The 19,041-nt window shown below is 44.7% G+C and overlaps 1 protein-coding gene across 1 annotated transcript in view; it reads left to right on the forward strand.

The window, feature by feature from the left end:
- PDE8A (phosphodiesterase 8A) overlaps positions 1-19,041 on the forward strand; it is a 487,954-nt gene that overhangs the window by 419,439 nt on the left and 49,474 nt on the right. The window contains 5 exon segments of the mRNA XM_030189604.1: positions 3,270-3,322; positions 3,424-3,465; positions 7,852-7,929; positions 13,718-13,788; positions 14,448-14,612. Coding sequence (XP_030045464.1) covers positions 3,270-3,322; positions 3,424-3,465; positions 7,852-7,929; positions 13,718-13,788; positions 14,448-14,612 — 409 coding nt within the window.

A 19,041-nucleotide genomic window follows, 5' to 3' on the forward strand; every position in this document is an offset into this window, starting at 1 on the left:
AAGTTTGCTAGTATTAAATAAAATAGTGCAAGTGTTAAATACTTTGTGATAAGTTACAAAGGCAATAAGATGTTCAAAACTACAATTACAGTTACCAAGACCCCGACCCCACTTCTGCAATAACACAAACCATCCCAAACATGTACACCACCCCAATTATTGTACTCAGATCTGATATATATATTATTTTTTTTTTTGTGCGCACAATAATGTTACCGGTGTATCAAATCTTCACTAGCATCGCTGCTCTCTTGCATTGGGTACCTTGGTCTTCTCCACATCCACTTCTCGGTTGGCGAGGTCAGCTCACCGGCTCAGGAACTCCAGGATTCCTACTGCTCTGACTCAAAGAACTCAAAGAATGAAAATCCTGACTCCCTGTGCTCGTTGTGTGTGCTAACCTCAATCAGTATTTTCTTTGGCAAGGGAACTTGTGGGCTAACCAAATTCAAATAAAAAGATAAGCAAGGGAAATTCCTATCTAGCCCTCCCAATACATGACCCCTTTTCTTTTATTTTGTTATATACCCTCTACTCAAACTGATGGACTGCTAAACAAAACCTCCTAAAGGCAGGCCCTTAACTGCAGGCACTCACAGGGCTCGAGGCTTAGGCTGGGCAACTCCTTCCCCAGGACAGGCTCACTTAGGTGTGGACACTCAAACCAGCAGGCTTCTGTGCTGGATCCTCCTGAGGCAGACACTCACGCTGGCAGACACTCTAAAAAAGTTCCCTTGGAGTCTGGGCACTCAGTACAGGGGGGGGGGCAGTGTCCGCTGTCTCTCTCTCTTGTGGGGCTTCTTCCCTTTCCGGATAGACCTCTTCTTTACAGGACAGGCAGTCACACGGCCGGCTTTCTCCTCTCTGGACAGGCAAGCACACACAACACAGAGGGATGCACTGGGTGGACTTCTCTGGGATTCAGGGCCCTTGCCACGCTGCTCTCTATTCAGCTCTGCACTGCTCCCAACACGTCTCAGCTCCCCAGTGTGGTCCCTCTTCTTCCTCTGCTTCTCTCTCTCTCGCCTCAAGAATGGTCTCTGTTGCTACTGCTACAGCTCCTCTTCTTGGCCCCAGCTCGCCTGTTCCCCTGCAGCTCGACTCCTCTTTTGCCCCCGCTCGCTCCAGACCCCTTCTCCTCCTCCTCTTTCCTGTCTGCTTTGGTGCCCGGCCCCTTACAGGACTCACCAGTTCTCTCTCTCATCTGGGGCTCGTCAGTGGTCCTTCTCTTCCAGCCTGCAGCTCACTCCTGCTTGGGTTTGATCTCCTCCAGCCTGCAGCTGCCTCTTCTTGCCTGAGCATGCCCTTCTCTGCACCAGCTGGCAGCACACTCCTGCCTGGATCCGATCTTCTCCTCTCAGAGCATGCTTTCACCCTCCTCTCTTTGCCGGGCTTGCTTCTCTCTTTCCCAGGTTGCCTCTGGGCTGCTATTCTTTTTCTTTGTTCCACCCCTCCTGTCCTGGATTGGCTTGAAATTCGCACCAATCTATGGGTCAGGCTTCCTGCCACCTCATTGGTCCAAATTCATGCCCTTTAGCAGATCAGGCTCCTATTGGCTGCCTTCCACACTGCCCCTCAAGATTGCCTTACATGCCCCTCAAGCTCCCAGCTCTCCCTGGGCCTCAGACAGCCAATCAGAAGCCTTGTAACAGACTTCACTGCACATCCCCCCACAGTTACAAACAGGGTTGCCAGATGGGCGGTTTTCCCGCCCAATTGGACGGTTTTTCCGCAACCCGCCGCGGGTAATTTTTGCCCGCGGCGGGTTGCGGTTTTTGGGCTGCTTTTTGGGCTTCAGGCGGTTTTTTGGGCGGCTTTTTCGGCCGCGGGGGGCGGGGTTAGTGACGTGTTTGGGCGGGGTTAGTGACGTTTTGGGCGGGGTTGTGACGTGGGAGGCGGGGCCGATGAAGTGGGAGGCGGGGCCGGTGACGGGGGAGGCGGGGCCGGTGACGGCAGGGGCGGGGTTGATGACGGCGGGGGCGGGGTGATGACGCGGGGGTGGGGGTGTCAGGGGCGGGGTTTGAGTTTGGGCGGGTTTTGGGCGGTTTTTATGCTGGATTGGGTGGGAAAAAAATTTTCCACCTGGCAACACTGGTTACAAACTCATAAAATTTAAACACACCTCTGGCATCTGTAGGCACCTGAGTTCTTAGTTTTATAACAGTGCCTGGAGCATTATAAACACTTCAAACATTTTTTACTAAAAGGTGTCAGTGCTGTTTCTGGGCTGCCCTGAGACCTCTGTACCTCCCTCTCCTCTGCAAGATGCCCCCCCTCTCAGGGAAAGGGGGGGGCAAGGTAAAGGCTTCTTTTTTTTCTATATTTACAATAGCCTCCCCCCCTCACTCATGCAGGTTTCTAGCATCTCTCCTTCCTCTCTCTCAACGCAGCAGTGACAAGCATACCACAAAGATCAACAAATGTGAACTCCTCTACATATATCCAGAATGTCTTACAATATTTGCTTGTTATACTACTACCTGCTTTATCATTATGTTACCAAAGATCCTTTTGTAATACTAAATGTCTATTTTCTTATATATTTCCACCATTTCATGATGTATTGTAAGCCACGTTGAGCCTGCAAAGAGGTGGGAAAATGTGGTATACAATGCAATAAATAATAAAGTCCCCCTCTTCTTCCCCACTCAAGCCAGTTTTAGCATCTTCCCCTCCCCCATGGTCTCCCCTTTTCATTGCCAACAGCTGCAGGTTCTAGCATCTCCCCCCCCCCAACATGGTTTCCCCTGTCCTGCCTGCAGCAGCTGCAAGAATATCACCTCTTCTCTTCCCCACCCCATAGTCTCCCTTTCACCCACTGCAGCTGCTGCAAGAATAGCATCCTCCCTTCCTTACCCACTCAACACAGGTTCCAACATCTCTCCATCCCCTCCCTTCCCCCCCTCTTCCACTGTAGTAGGTACAAGAAATAGCATCCCCCCTTTTTCCCTAAGCTGGCACTTTCAGTGATAATCTGTTCCCGAAGCTGTATAGCCTTTTCACTCTGATGTGCTACCTTCCTCTTTCAGGCTTGCACTCGGGCATGCTGCCAGATTGCGCCCTCTGCCTGACAGAAGTGCTTCACTCCTCTATACTGTACCACTCCCTAAATCTAGATCTTCAGATATCCCACTTCACTTTGAACTGGAATCTAGGGTTCTAGTCTCCTGTTTACATGGGCAAGGTTTGACATGTCTATCTCTGTCTGCTGGACTCAATAATATTTGTATTTTTTTCCTCAGAGATAATAATGATGTTTTCTTTTGCAGAAAGATTAGACACTATGTGTCCGTTAGTAGGCCCATCCAGTGACAATAATAAGGTAGCAAAAGAATGACTCTGCCACCGGCTGAGATTAAATGCAAGTCTATATACCTGTAAATAAGAGAGTTCAGCTAATTACTTTCTTCTATTTATTTTTAGGTAGACAAACATGTGAACGTGTTCAGGCTGAATCTCAAACAGGTGTGATGCTGATGTGTTTGTTATAAAATGTTTGTATTCTGTACAATTTAGAACCTTTAGAAGTAGTGAAGAACTAGTTTAAAGCAAAAAAAGTAATTTATGAAATCATTTCTTATTTAAAGAGTTTCATTCATGTACAGTGCAGGATAAGTACTCTCTCTGAGGTAGAAATACAGATTTGTCAACTCTCCAGAGAAAGTACTTATCCTGCACAAGTTTTTCATGAATGACTTTTCTACAGAGGTTGTAAGATTCCTGATGCAGGCACTAGTGCTGGAACATGGCCATATTAGTCTTTTCAAACCGTTGTAATATTGAGATTTGCTTGATTTTATGCTTTGGAATCCTTGTTTCAGTGCCTCATTCCTCTCTTTCTGTTGGTTCAATAGGAAAAAAAAAATTAGTTTTTGCCTATCTTAGGCTCCATTTTTACACAACCTGCACTAGCGATTCTCACACGCAAGTTCCATCGAAGTAGAGGAGCTTTGATCCTGGGGAACTGGGTTCAATTCCCCACTGTAGCTCCTTGTGACTATGGACACGTCACTTAAACCTCCATTGCCCCAGGTACAAAATAAGTACCTGTATGTAATATGGTAAACTGCTTTGATTTGAATGTGCTTCACTGCATTTGCCGCACCAGAATCACTAGCCCGGCTTTGTAAAAGGAGCCCTATAGGGTCCAATATTCAAACCAATTTAATTGTCCAGAAGAAGTCCCTGCCTAGTTAAATCACGCTGAGAGCATCAGGGGGGGATATTCATAAGAACATAAGAATAGCCATACTGGGTCAGACCAGTGGTCCATCTAGCCCAGTATTCTGCTTCCAACAATGGCCCAATCCAGGTCACAAGTACCTAGCAGAAACCCAAATAGTGGCCAACATTACAGGATTCCATGCTACCAGTCCCAGGGCAAGAGTAGCTTCCCCATATCTGTCTCAAACCTTTTTTTTAAAACCCAGATACGCTAACTATTACTACATCCTCCGGCAAAGAGTTCCAGAGCTTTAACTATTCATTGAGTGAAAAAATATTTCCTCCGATTTGTTTTTAAAGCATTTACAAGTAACTTCCTTGAGTGTCCCCCTAGTCATTGTACTTTTGGAAGAAGTAAAAAATTGATTCACTTCTACTCATTGTACACCACTCAGGATTTGTAGATCTCCCGAGATCTCAATCATATCTCCCCTCATCCATCTTTTCTCAAGCTGAACAGCCCTAACCTCTTTAGCCTTTCCTCACATGAGAGGGCATTCCATCCCCTTTATCATTTTGGTTGCTCTTCTTGAACCTTTCTGATTCCGCTATATCTTTTTATTGAGATGTGGTGACCAGAACTAAACACAATACTCAATAAGTACAAAAGTATTACCATACTGGGACAGACCGAAAGTCAATCAAGCCCAGCATCCTGTTTCCACAGTGGCCAATCCAGGTTACAGGTATCTGGCAAGATCCCAGAATAGTGATTCACATCTACCTGTTCCACTCCACTCATTATTTTATAGACCTCTAACATATCTCCACTCAGCCGTCTTTTTTCCATTCTGCAACTTAACCAGGCAGAGCCTCTGAATAGTCTTTCTGACTGCTTGCAGCACTGTCTAGGACAAACCCCGGACGTTATTCGGTCCACCGGCAATATTCCGTGATGGTGCCTGCATAGCTAAGTAGCAGTCCTAACTTTGCCCGGTTAGCTTTGGATAAATAGTACCCGGGAGCATTTTGCAGTTGGTATTCTCCTTAGACAAGCCGCCATTTGTAAGGAGAATGCTATCTCTAAATGCTTCCGGGCACTGTATTAGCCACAATCCTGAGGTAGGTTTTGTTGTGTTTGAGATTTTGTCTTTGTATGACTCCTGTCAAGGCGCTGTGCGCTGAAAACAAGCCCATGTCGGGTCCATGAACTAAACACTTGTCCTACTTTTTGAATGCTCTTGGTGCTGTTCTTTATAGGTTGGAGAGAAGGAGCAGGGTGCATGCAGGTGGCATTTTCAAATCTAGCCACATACTTTTTCCTCAGTTACTTAAAGGAACGTCAGGTCTCAAGAAAGACACAGATCAGCGAACGCGGCGTGCCGGGAGGACCGGCGCTGAAGAAGGACTTCAGCTGGCGGGGGTTGGTGGCCAAAACAAACAAACAGAACGCTAGGAATTATTAGAAGGGATTAGAAAATAGGACAAAGAATGTTATAATGCCTCAGCAAGGCTATTCTTATGTTCTTATGTACTATGCATATAAAACTCAGTTGTTAACTAATACAGTAATATATTAATAGTGGTCATTTTCTATAAAAAAATAAATTGAAAATATGTTTTTAGTAAACAAAATTAATATTACTAGAGGGGTGGATTTTTCAAATATCTCCAGTGTTCCACAGGTACCCTGTAACCATGGATTTTACAGCAGTTCTCAAAAGGAACGGCTTTCCTTCAGAAAATTGCCTTGCGATAGTGTGTCCACAGCGGTTTGTACCTGCTTTTTCTGTTGCAGTTTTCCATTAAAAATATAGCTTCTGTAGTTTTGAAATAGCAGAACTTACAGGTGTTATTGTCTCCCCAACCTAATTCTCACTTGTGTAAATACCTTTGATACCATTACACTATTGGCAAAATATAATTGATTCTTAAATCAAACTTCATTGCTGAGCCAAAATCCATGTCAATGCCATAAACTAATGGAAGGACAAACTGAAAACATGTTCTGTGCATTTATTTTGTGTCTACAGTGCAGTAAGATTTGCCAGAGTTCTTTTGTTTTATCCAGATTTTAACCAAATTCTTAGTACTATACAGCCCACACAACCCCACATCCCTACCAAAATTCATAATCAACCAACAAGCATACCACATCAAAACACAACTTAAATACTAGGAATCATTCTCGACAAACACCTAACACTGGACAATCAAATATCAGCCAGTAACATCAAAATGCTTCAGAACACTATGGAAATTAAGAGTCTATTTCCTTGGACAATCTTTCCAGATACTGGTCAATCAACGATACAATTTGCAACTAGACTATTGCAATGCAGCATACATAGGATACAAGGAAAGCACTCTAAATCACTGCAAGCAATCCAAAACACGGCAGCAAGACTGATTTTCAACAATCGAAATATGGAAAGAGCAACCCCACTGCTTGAAACACTACATTGGCTACCAGTCAAGGCAAGAATATTTTTCAAAGCAAGCACCCTAATCTTCAAGATTACTTTACAGAATGACACCCAAATATATGCTTAACATGATTGAACTATCCTCAAGAATGCTAGCCCAGAAAACAGAAACTACCTACTCCTACATCTACCCAACTCCAAAAACACTATCTACAAAACTATCTACACAGCTGAATTTAGCTACCTGGGTTTCAAATGGTGGAACTCGATAGCAAAAACCATAAGAAGCATCACAAATCTCCTCCAATTCAGAAAAGAAATGAAAACCTACCTCTTAAAAATTCTACTTCTAATCACAAAGATATTGTCGCCTTCCTTTCAAATCTACCTCTTCAAAAAACTATGGGGCCATTTTACTAAACCGCATAAGCATCTACGCGTGCCAAATGGAGTTACCGCCCAGCTACCACATGGCTGTTGCGGTAATTTCATTTTTGGCAAGCGTCCGATACGTGCATCTGAAAAATGGGTGCGTGTATCAGATGCGCGCCAAGTGGCATTTGATGTGCATAGGTCGTTACTGCCCAGTTACCGTGGAAGACTTTACCGCTAGGTCAGTGGCCAATTTTGATTTTGCCGCATGTCTGTTTTTGGCAAAAATTTTTAAAAGGCCTATTTTACAGGTGCGCTGAAAAATGGATCTGCGCACACCCAAAACCCGCGCCTACACTATCACAGCCATTTTTCAGCGCATCTTAGTAAAACGACCCCTATATGAATAAATTTCACCAAAACACTACAATTTGAACACAAAAAACTACCACTACCTTTTCCACTTCAAATCTATCTCTTCAAAGCTCTATGAATAACCAAATGAACTATAGATGCCCTCTCCACATTTCACAACAGTATTGTAACTCCATTAAATGTAACTTGTAAGCTACTTTGAACTGAAATTTGTTTTTGGATAATAGTGGGATACAAGAATAAATAAATGTGGATTTTCAAAAGTACCTCTTTATTCCCTTACCCTTAATTGTTCTGTGTGTTTACCGTCTTATCTAGATTGTAAGCTCTTTGAGCAGGACTGTCTTTTGTGTATGGTGTACAGCGCTGCGTATGCCTTGTAGCGCTATAGAAATTGATAAGTAGATAGATAGATACAGATTTTATTAGCCTTGTAAATAGTACTTTTCTTTATGTATTTTAGAGTTTCAATTAATGTCCAATTAAAATTTACTATGATTTATTCCCCTCACAGATATTCAGGCTTGCAGACATAAAGACAGGAGGAAAGGTTCATTAGATGTTAGATCTACTACTTCAAGAGGGAGCGATGGTAAGTCTAATTAGCTGATAGATGAGAAATAGTTCATCTTCTACACCATGACCAACTGAAAACTGAGGCTTTAAAGAAAACTGGTTGTGGATATTTTTATTTATTTAATGTGTGATATACCACCTGCAAGCCAAAAGCTATTAAAGTAGTGTATATTAAGGGTTTCACATTTCATTCCTTATACAGAAAGGGATAAATTTAGAAGCACTTTTCACATATAAAGTAGGTTTTAGGTTGCTGAAAATGCTAAAACTGCACAGGTGATTACATATATGTGCATGTGCCAACAGCAGCACACAGACTACATGTACATATTCCTAGGGATGTGATTTGGCTGGAGCTGTGCTGTATGTGTATACAGCAGAAGTCCAAAAGATGGATGACCGGAAATCCAAACACCTAAGAATCCAGCCTACATGTTCTCTCCTCCCCTCCTCCCCCGCCCCCGCCACACACAGTCCTTCATCTCCCTCCATTCCTGGCCCTGCCCTCTTGCTTTCACTGCCACTCTAACCGTTTCAGAAGTCGTCTGTGCTGCAGTGCCATCGGCAGCCTTACAGGCTGCCTCCGGCATGCACCAGACCTATCCTTTCTGACCCATCCCGCCTTTCCGAAAACAGAAGTTGCATCAGAAGGGACGGATGGGTCAGAGGGGAAAGACCTGGTGCATGCTTGGGGCAGCCTGTGAGTAGGGTCTGCCTCTGGCGAAGCAGCGTGGAAGACTTCTGAACAGGTGAGAGTGAACAGTGTGTCAGACTTGTGAGTTCTTGTACCAAGTACAGCGCTGCTGAGCCCGGTACTCGGACCAGGTTCTGCTTGGCAGCCAGACAACCCCGGGTTTCACCTGCACTGACAGCCGTTCCCCAGAGGTGAGCCCCTAGGTGCGGGCAGCCTGCAGGACTTACGAGACAGAGCTGGAAAGCGGGGTGGTGAACTTATCAGCCAGGCAGGCAGCAGGCAAGAGAGTGATCCAGGTTACAGACAAGGCAGGCAGCAGGCAGGCGAGTAATCCAAGAATAGGCAATGTCAACAGGCAAGCAGCAGGCAGGGGAGTAATCCAAGTACAGGCAATGTCAATAGGCAAACAGGCAAGAGAGTAATCCAGGCACAGGTAAGTCAGTAGGCAGGCAGCAGGTCAAGAGGGTAATCCAGGTAAGACAAAGGCAGGCAAGCAGGTCAAGAGAGTAATCCAGGCACAGGTAAGTTAATAGGCAGGCAGCAGGCAAGAGAGTAATCCAGGTACAGGCAAAGTCAATAGGCAGGCAGCAGGCAAGAGAGTGATTCAGGTACAGGCAAAGTCAGCAACGAGGGACAAGTAGATAAGAAGCAAACTACTGAGCAAGTAGCACCTACCAAAGTGGAAGCCAAATCATGGAGTCCAGTAAGAGCTCAGCTGATAAAGTGCTGGTGTCTGACATCAGCAGGAACCAATAGGGAGAAGAAGCACAGTCCATAAGACAAGAGCAGGGGAAGGAGGAACCGGAAGACCAATAGCAGAGAAGAAAGGGAAGCCAGGCAGAGGGGAGAGCAGACACAGGTGGGTGGAAGCAAAGCAATCAAGGATCCTGGAAGCCAGAGAGAGAGAGAGAGAGCAGACAGGTGCATGGGAAGCAAAGCAATTAAGGAGCCTGCAACCACCGCTCTCTGAACAAACCCAGAACTACACACACATGGCTCAGGGCAGTGCCAGTCACGTGTGCATGTCGACGGGACCCCGCACAGCCCGAGGATGCCACTTGCGTTGAGGTAGGGGACATGACAGTACCCCTTCCTTAAGGACCCCCCTCTGCCTAGGTCCGGGTTCAGTGGGTAGCGGTCATGGAAATCTTAATCGGTCAGGAGCGTGGACGTTAGCATCGGTCTCCCAGGAATTGTCCTCCAGGCCAAATGTTTTCCATGAACAGCAGATAAAATAGTCGTCCTCTCTGACGCCTGAGTCTAGAATCTCGTCCACCTCAAATTCAGAATCAGGGACTATGATCTTCTTGGTTCTGGATGCCATCTGGAAGGTAAAAATGGTTTAAGCGGGGCTACATGGAGGGCATTGTGAACCTTGAGGTTAGCTGGTAAACGGAGACGATAAGTGACCGCCCCCACCCGAGATTGTACTGTGAAATAGCCTAATAAATCAGGGAGCTTATTTGAAGGAGGGGTAGGCAAAGCCTCAAGTGTTCGGTTGCTGAGCCAGACCTTCTGTCTAAGTTGGAAAACTGGCGCAGTTCGTCAATTTATAAAATAGGTATGTTTTAAAAAGGTTTTGTAAAGCTAGCTAGTGTACCGTCACTTGCAAGACGTTTTCCGCCTGTTAGGTTCCTTTTAAGAAAGAGCCTTCTGTTCTTTTGTTCTCTGAAAATTATTGAAGAAGAAAGGCCTGTACGGAGGCCATATAGCCTGTGTTGTGAGTGCTTAAGAGGAAACCGTCCTGGATTCATAGCTGTAAAGAATGATCAGCAATCGGTGCTACTATGTGACCAATATGTGTATACTTTTCTGGATAAACAGAATACACATTTCTGTCAAATGGCAGAACCAGAGTGCAGAGCAAACTGTAGTGTTATAGTGGATCCCTGCTGGATTTTGTGCATCGCTTGCTGTTGCATCACTTTGTCTCCATATTTCCATACTTATGTAGATCATACATTCTGTAGTGTCATATTGGTGAAAAGTCATCCACAGATTAACACAGCATGTTGCTGGAGTAATCTTTGCAATGTTAAGAGGATTTCAGACATTGAGACAGTGGCACAGCTCACCAGCATTCTCCATTAACATAATCCATGAACCCTACACACTAAGGATTTTTAAACTTTTAGCTAGAGCAGATTATTTTCTTTCTGTGTATTTTCTCAAAATGTACAATATTCTGGATCTGTAGTAAACATCTCAATGTGGGGGCCCTTTTACTAAGGTGCATAGGCACCTATGCATACCAAATTTGAACTACTGCCAGGCTACGGCATGCCCCGGGCGATAATTCCATTTTGGACGCGCGTCCAAAACATGTGGTAGAAAATATTTTCTATTTTCTACCGTTTGGTGCTTAACCGGCAGTAATTGGCAGTTTACACGCACTGGCTGCTTACTGCCCGATTAGTGCGCGAGACCTTACTGCTAAGTCAGTGAGTGGCAGTAAGGTCTCATGCCGAAAATGGACACGTGCTGGTTTTAATTTTGCCGCAAGTCCATTTGATCCACAAATTTCTAGGTGCTCTGAACAGGTATAAAAGTGTGCATGTATGGAGTTTATAAAAATAAAAATGCACATTCATTTGCAGTCCTACTTAGATTGTAAGCTCTTTGAGCAGGGACTGTCTTTCTTCTATGTTTTTGCAGCGCTGCGTATGCCTTGTAGCGCTCTAGAAATGCTAAATAGTAGTAGTAGTAGCTGCCCAAATTGCACCCCTGAAAATTCTTATGTACAGATTGTGCAAAGATAAGTACACACTTTCCATGTGTGTGTACGTTTATGCATATATGCAGTCATGCAATTTTCTGCATGTAAACAGGTTTTACATGTACATAATTACATAAGTACATAAGTAATGCCATACTGGGAAAAGACCAAGGGTCCATCGAGCCCAGCATCCTGTCCACGACAGCGGCCAATCCAGGCCAAGGGCACCTGGCAAGCTTCCCAAACGTACAAACATTCTATACGTTATTCCTGGAATTTTGGAGTTTTCCAAGTCCATTTAGTAGCGGTTTATGGACTTGTCCTTTAGGAAACCGTCCAACCCCTTTTTAAACTCTGCTAAGCTAACCGCCTTCACCATTTCTCCGGCAACAAATTCCAGAGTTTAATTACACGTTGGGTGAAGAAAAATTTTCTCCGATTGTTTTAAATTTACTACACTGTAGTTTCATCGCATGCCCCCTAGTCCTAGTATTTTGGAAAGTGTGAACAGACGCTTCACATCCACCTGTTCCACTCCACTCATTATTTTATATACCTCTATCATGTCTCCCCTCAGCCGTCTCTTCTCCAAGCTGTATAGCCCTAGCCTCCTTAGTCTTTCTTCATAGGGAAGTCGTCCCATCCCCGCTATCATTTAGTTGCCCTTCGCTGCACCTTTTCCAATTCTACTATATCTTTCTTGAGATGCGGAGACCAGAATTGAACACAATACTCAAGGTGCGGTCGCACCATGGAGCGATACAACGGCATTATAACATCCTCACACTTGTTTTCCATACCTTTCCTGATAATACCCAACATTCTATTCGCTTTCTTAGCCGCAGCAGCACACTGAGCAGAAGGTTTCAGTGTGTTATCGACGACGACACCCAGATCCCTTTCTTGGTCCGTAACTCCTAACGTGGAACCTTGCATGACGTAGCTATAATTCGGGTTCTTTTTTCCCACATGCATCACCTTGCACTTGCTCACATTAAACATCATCTGCCATTTAGCCGCCCAGTCTCCCAGTCTCGTAAGGTCCTCTTGTAATTTTTCACAATCCTGTCGCGAGTTAACGACTTTGAATAACTTTGTGTCATCAGCAAATTTAATTACCTCGCTAGTTACTCCCATCTCTAAATCATTTATAAATATATTAAAAAAGCAGCGGTCCTAGCACGGACCCCTGAGGAACCCCACTAACTACCCTTCTCCATTGTGAATACTGCCCATTTAACCCCACTCTCTGTTTCCTATCCTTCAACCAGTTTTTAATCCACAATAGGACATTTCCTCCTATCCCATGACCCTCCAATTTCCTCTGTAGCCTTTCATGAGGTACCTTGTCAAACGCCTTTTGAAAATCCAGATACACAATATCAACCGACTCCCCCTTTGTCCACATGTTTGTTCACTCCTTCAAAGAATTGAAGTAAATTGGTCAGGCAAGATTTCCCCACACAAAAGCCATGCTGACTTGGTCTCAGTAATCCATGTCCTCGGATGTGCTCATGTGGAGCAAGCTTCATAAAATGAGCCCCTTGAGGTACATGGTACTAAACTGAGTTCCTGACACAGTTTCTTGAAGTCTTATTATGTTATCCAATTGTGGGGGTTTTTTATTTATTTATTTATTTATAACTTTTTAATTACATTCAAGTATATACTTGTACAGAAAAGTAAAATACAGACTCCAGATTTTTACCAAATTACAATTCAGGCAATTGTCCGTCATATTTACTCAAGTCCTCAAAAACTGGATTCAAAATGTTACACAATGGAGTTTTAAATTAACATATTTATTTATTTGTAACATTTATACCCCACACTTTCCCACTCATTAGCAGGTTCAATGCGGCTTACATAGTAAATCAGGTTAACAAAGTGATATAGAATGGGTGCAGCTGTAATATAGTAAGTAAGGAGGTGGTCGTTATGTGTGGATAGGTAAGATGGGCAAGGAAGGAGGATGGAAGAGGTAGGGGAATGGGAGAAGGGTGTGTATTGGGATTAATGTGTAGTTTAGTATGGGAAAATGTAATGGAGGGGTAGGAAGAGGGATGTATTAGATTGTGTAGGGAGGGGTAGGAAGAGGGATATACTAAAAGGATTAAATAGGGGAGTATATTCCAGGTTCTGTTTCATAGTCTGGTCCGGTAGTATACGTGGACTTGTAGTTTGTCAGGTTATTTATTTATTTATTTCACTTGTGTAGGCTTGCTTGAAGAGTTAAGTTTTTAGTAGCTTTTGGAAAGGTAGAAGGTCATTGACTATTCAAATGGATCTTGGTAAGGCATTCCAGAGTTGGAATGTAACATGTAACAAAGACAATTAATTAAAGAAAATGGCAATACTGACTTCACCTGCCCAATTGCGTTTTATTTTCTGCAGGTAGCTCACAAAGACGACACTCCTCAATGGCCAGGATACATTCTATGACTATTGAAGCACCTATAACCAAGGTCAGATATGATTATTTAATTTTAGCCAGTTAACCATACTTTCTAGTCAACATATATAGTATTTCTCTTGACCAAATCTATTGGTACACTTTGCTATCACAGTGCTAATAAAATGTGGCAACATACTGTATATCTGTATAAAACTATCCTATTAATATTTGTCTAATTCAAAGGTGTCATTCTTAAAGCTAAGTGTTACGTTTAGAAATGATGTATGTAGGGCCTAAAAATATAGGGTTTAGAAGTGAGTGCTCGCAGCACCCTAGAAATACACTGCTCAGAATTCAAGGCAACTTGTCTCACCAGATAGAAATGTTTTACCTTTTTTACAACTGGCATTTTTTTGAAAACCTTTCACTACTTCTGTAGTGCAGAGAACTAGTCAGACAACTGAAGAAAGTAACCTGGTTTCAAGGTCTGCTGATACTAGCTTAGTGAAATTCCCTGAGCCAACAGGCCAGCCCTGTTCTTAACTTTTATAGTGAGATTCCTCACTGTTAAATATGAAGACGAACATGATTTTTATGGTTTATTTTGGGAATTCCTGTTCTAGAAATGGCATATCTGAGCCTATCAATATTTGGGGGGGGGGTTGTTTTTTTTTTTAATTTCCCTTTCAGGAGTCAGTTTGATTTCTGAAACTATCTATTTTAATGTAGGTAATAAATATTATAAATGCTGCCCAAGAAAACAGCCCGATGCCTGTTGCAGAAGCCTTAGACCGAGTGCTGGAGATCCTGAGAACCACTGAGCTATACTCTCCACAGCTTGGGACAAAGGATGAAGATCCGCATACAAGTGACCTTGTCGGAGGGCTGATGTCAGTAAGTAAACATCATTTTATGTTTACACAGCATTCTACATCTACCCAAGGCCACAAAATGTTTTGCAAACATGCATGACAATTAAAAAGTGCAGCCATTTTCTGATACGGAATAGAACATCTAGCCATATAGGAGGTCAGGGCAAGTAAACTTAACTGCAGCTGAAACAGTTGCTCCAAGAAATGTATTCATTTTCACTCTAGATCACTATTTATCAGTTTTTGTCTTGTAACTGGTTTTATGCATCTGCTAACTATTCACTCGCATTTCTTTTCCTTGTCTACAACTTGTGCAAACGTTTGTCTCTACAAGGAGTACAACTGGCAAATGACTGTGAGAGATATATTTTCCAGAGCTTCCTAGTAAAGGCTACTAGCCTTTTCTCGTGTATATGTGGAACATCCCACACTGTGGCGATCCTGCAGCTGTTCTCCGTCGTGTTTTCTATACTTGCTGCCACAACTGTCATGGCTGAATTTTAGCCATTCATCTGCAAATTTTTTAATATTACTTAAACAGTTTTCCTCCTCATCGCTCCAGTCCATATGCGTGGGTTTACCTTCCTGTGCCCTGTAGGATCTCTGTCTCTAGCACAGGGGTGAGTGGACAACTTTGGTCCTTGAGGACCGCAACTCAGTCGAGTTTTCAGGATTTCCCAACAGATATCCATGAAATCTGTTTGCATACAATGGAGGCAGTGCATGCATATTCATTGGGGAAATCCTGAAAACCCAACCGAGTTGCAGCCCTCAAGGACCGAGCTTGCCCACCCCTGCTCTAGCAGATGTGCAATCTGTGGCTGACTTGGAGGGTTCCTGAGAGCTACGCATCCAGAAGTTAGGTAGTTCCTTTTTGTTTGGCACAAACAAGATGGCTTGGATTGGCTGGTGCAATTCAGAAGTCCATGGAGTGCAAAACCTGCTATTACCTGGGATCTTACCCGTGTGCCCTCCCTCCCCCCCCCCCCCCCCCCCCCCCACACACACACACTTCAAATTCCTCTTCAGGTCTGGTGACTTGTTTCTCGGGGGAGGTTTAACTGCTGCTTCTCCTTTCCTGCCCCCCCCCCCCCCTTCCCAGTTTTTGGAAAGGAGCCAGGAAGGGAAACTTCTTACTTGAGCAGTTTTATCCAGCAGAATACAGTTAAATATAAAATCAACAGTCAAGTGTGACAGGAGCTCTTGGACTGAATAGGAGAGTGGAGTACTTGCCTGAGGGGGGGAGGGCACCTGGCCTGGAGCATTGCAGTGAGAGTTGGCATTTTCAGAGGCAGAGCTGCTTTCTGTGATGTCAGGGCAGGCTGAGCACAGCTGGCACTGTGCAGCCTGTGGCAGCCACAGCTCTCAGCTGTGTAGTGGGCCATTGCCAAGTTTTGAGAAGGAGCTCTGAACTGTGCTGTGCTGGTTCTGGGTCATCAAGTTACAGGCACCAGCATAGTCGTTGGGGCTGAGGCAGCAAGAAAATCTTCTGAGGAGACAAGCAGCTCCTATTTGGTGGAAGCACTGCCATTTTGTCACTAGAACAGGATTCTGAGGAGGATCTAGAGGAAGCCTGGTCTCTGGTGTCAGGAGATTCCATGGAGACACTGGAGGGGCCTTCCATAGACCTGGCAAACTTCAAAGTGGGAACCACTGGAAGAATCGAAGGTTGTGCAGAGAAGCACCTCGCAGTGCTTTTGGAATCCCATGTGGCTGGGATAGAGAACATTCAAGTGGATTGTCTGAACAGAAATATACTTGATCCTGGAGAGTGGTGCGTTGCAGGCTCAGCCTTGACTTTGATTGTTTGGCATGGGGAGGTGCCAGCTATGGATTTGATGATGACCGCAGAGAATGCCAAGGTGTCCACGTTTTTTTATAGTGATAGGAAGGACTTCCAACTTCCCACTGCTTATCATTTCTCATTTCTTCCTGTCAAGCCATCATTGCCAGGGCAGGTCTAAGGCAGGGGCAGCAGGGGCAGTCGCACAGGGCCTCACTCTCCGAGGGGTCTCGCACTGGCCTCAGCATGTCCCTCTGTCCTCCCCACCTGAAATCCAGCCTATCAACCTCCCTCCCTGCAGGATCTGGTACTATTCTCTACATTCCCACTCCCCACATCGCTGCCCTCATTTAATCTTCCATGTAGCTGTACTCTGGCAGCGTCAGTGAAGTAAGCAGACTGCCTTCAGCGGCACAGAAGCTTTCCCTCTGCTACAACGTGTCCCGCCCATGCATGACAGGAAGTTGTAAGAGAGGGAAAGCTTCTGGGGTTGCCAAAGGCAGTCTGCTTACTTTACAGCAGGCAGCGACACGGAAGATTAAATGAGGGCAGCAATGCGGGAAGAGAGAGAATAGTACCAGATCCCACAGAGGGAGGAGTGGAGGAAGCAAGGAATGCTGCACCTGCGATTAGAGCGGCGGGGAGAGAGGACCACTACATTGCCAGGAGTGGGAGGGAGGGAAGGATAGAGATGCCAGACCACAAGGGGGGGAAGGGAAGGAGAGGGAGGGGAGGATGGAATCAGAGAGACAACTGGGGAGGAGGGAAGAAGAAGGGAAGGACATTGATGCCAGAATGTGGGGTGAGGTAGGGCAGGGGAAAGGAAGGAGATGGATACCAGAAGGATATTGATGTCAAATTGGGGAGGGGATGGGAAGGGCCTTGATGCCAGACTGTAGGGTGAGGTAGATAGGAGAAGGGAAGGAGATAGATGCCAGACCACGGAGAAGGGTGAAGAGAAGGGGAGAAATACCAGACTGTTAGGGAGGAGGGGAAGAGAATGAAAGAGGTGCCAGACTATAGGAGGAGGGGAGGTTTCGTATCGCTGACTTTCTCAAGGACTTGGATGTGGACCTCAGTGTTCTAGTAGGTCTGCGTCTTAAGAACTCATGGCATACTGGAAAAGTCTGGGGTCTCACAGAACTGTAGCCATGGGTGGGCCTGGGTGGGCACAGGCCCACCCAACAGTGGCACACTACTGCGGTAGCTGGCAAGGATCCCGCAATCCCCACCAGCTGAAGATCTCCCTAAAGGTGCCTAGAAACACCTGTGACCAGCTCAGTCGGCAGCTACTTCTTGAGCTGCCAACACTGGTACTCTCTGCGTGCTCAGTTTTTGCGCATGTGTGGAAATCGAGTGTGCGCAGGGGTGGCAGTTATCAGCAGCTTAGGAAGCAGCTGCCGACTGTCGGCTGGGTGCCTTCGAGGAGATTTTCAGCTGACGGGGCTTGCAAGATCCCCACCAACTTGGTTACTTATAATTTCTTTTAAAAGTTGAGTTTTGGGGGAGCGCCTCAAGAGTAGGGTAGGGGTGGAGAGGACATTTAGTGCCCACCCATTTCCTCCTTAACTGTACTCAAAATCCATTGTCTGGCTACACTACTGTATAGGAGGTCATGACTGACTGTAGTGTTATATCCCTGCAGTGCAGAAAGGAACAACTAGACAGACTCGGATGAACCTGTAGTTCCTTTTCTCTTCCCATAAACTACCTAAGCCTTTCATAGAGCATCATATGGGCCATTTTTAAAAATTAATTCCCATGAGAGTCCCTGTCTAATAGGCAGAGTATACAGATTCAAATTTGGATTGCAATTGTTCAGCCCATGCTACAAACCTCCAGCCTGATGTAAAGTCCTGGCAATGGAGACTAGATACAAGACTTCAGAGAGTTGCCCTGCAGGTCAGAAATTGTCAGGTTATTTCTTGACTCTTTATTAGAAGAAAGCAAAGTTTTAAATCAGCAATGTCAAGCATCTATTGATGGATGAGTAAGGATGCTGTACTATTTATAACAGTATGAGGGCAGTTTTAAAACATTTTGACAGGATGCCTTTGATTAAAGACCAGCTGCGTGGTGTCTACATGGGCTGCTCTGGGGACAGGATCTGCAGTCTTTTTAAAATATCTGTCTTAAATATCTGATTATAAGGCATTTTTTTTTTTTTTACTTTCTGCTGTACTGTGGAAAATGAGTTCCTTTCTTTTCTTTTAAATGATTTTATGTATATGTACACCACTCTGATAGTTCTCTAAAGTGCTGGATATCTAAATTGAAATAAACTTAAAATTAAGGATTGAAAATGCTATCTTCTGTGGGGATACTTTTATCCATGACAAAAAGGGACAAGGGAAAGTAGAGGCACAGATGACGGTTTTAGACTTTGTACATGCTACAAAGCAGGTGCAGAGTCTACAGGTAATAATGTATCTATGGCACCAGTCAGCTCAAGATTTTCAAAAGGCAGCTTCGCAGGGCAATTCGCTTTGAAAATGGGCTTGCAGGCCTGTAAACCCTGCTTTTCATTTAAATATTGTCTATACCAACGTAGCACATCCAAGAGAACGATGGCTTTTTCTCTCATATATCTTGGGGGGAAGGGGGGAACTTTGTAAAACTGGCTCTTTGCCATACACCCAAATGGGAGGCCCGCTTTATTGCACATCAG

This window comes from Microcaecilia unicolor, chromosome 1, assembly GCF_901765095.1.
Source record: "Microcaecilia unicolor chromosome 1, aMicUni1.1, whole genome shotgun sequence".
Lineage (NCBI taxonomy): Eukaryota > Metazoa > Chordata > Amphibia > Gymnophiona > Siphonopidae > Microcaecilia > Microcaecilia unicolor.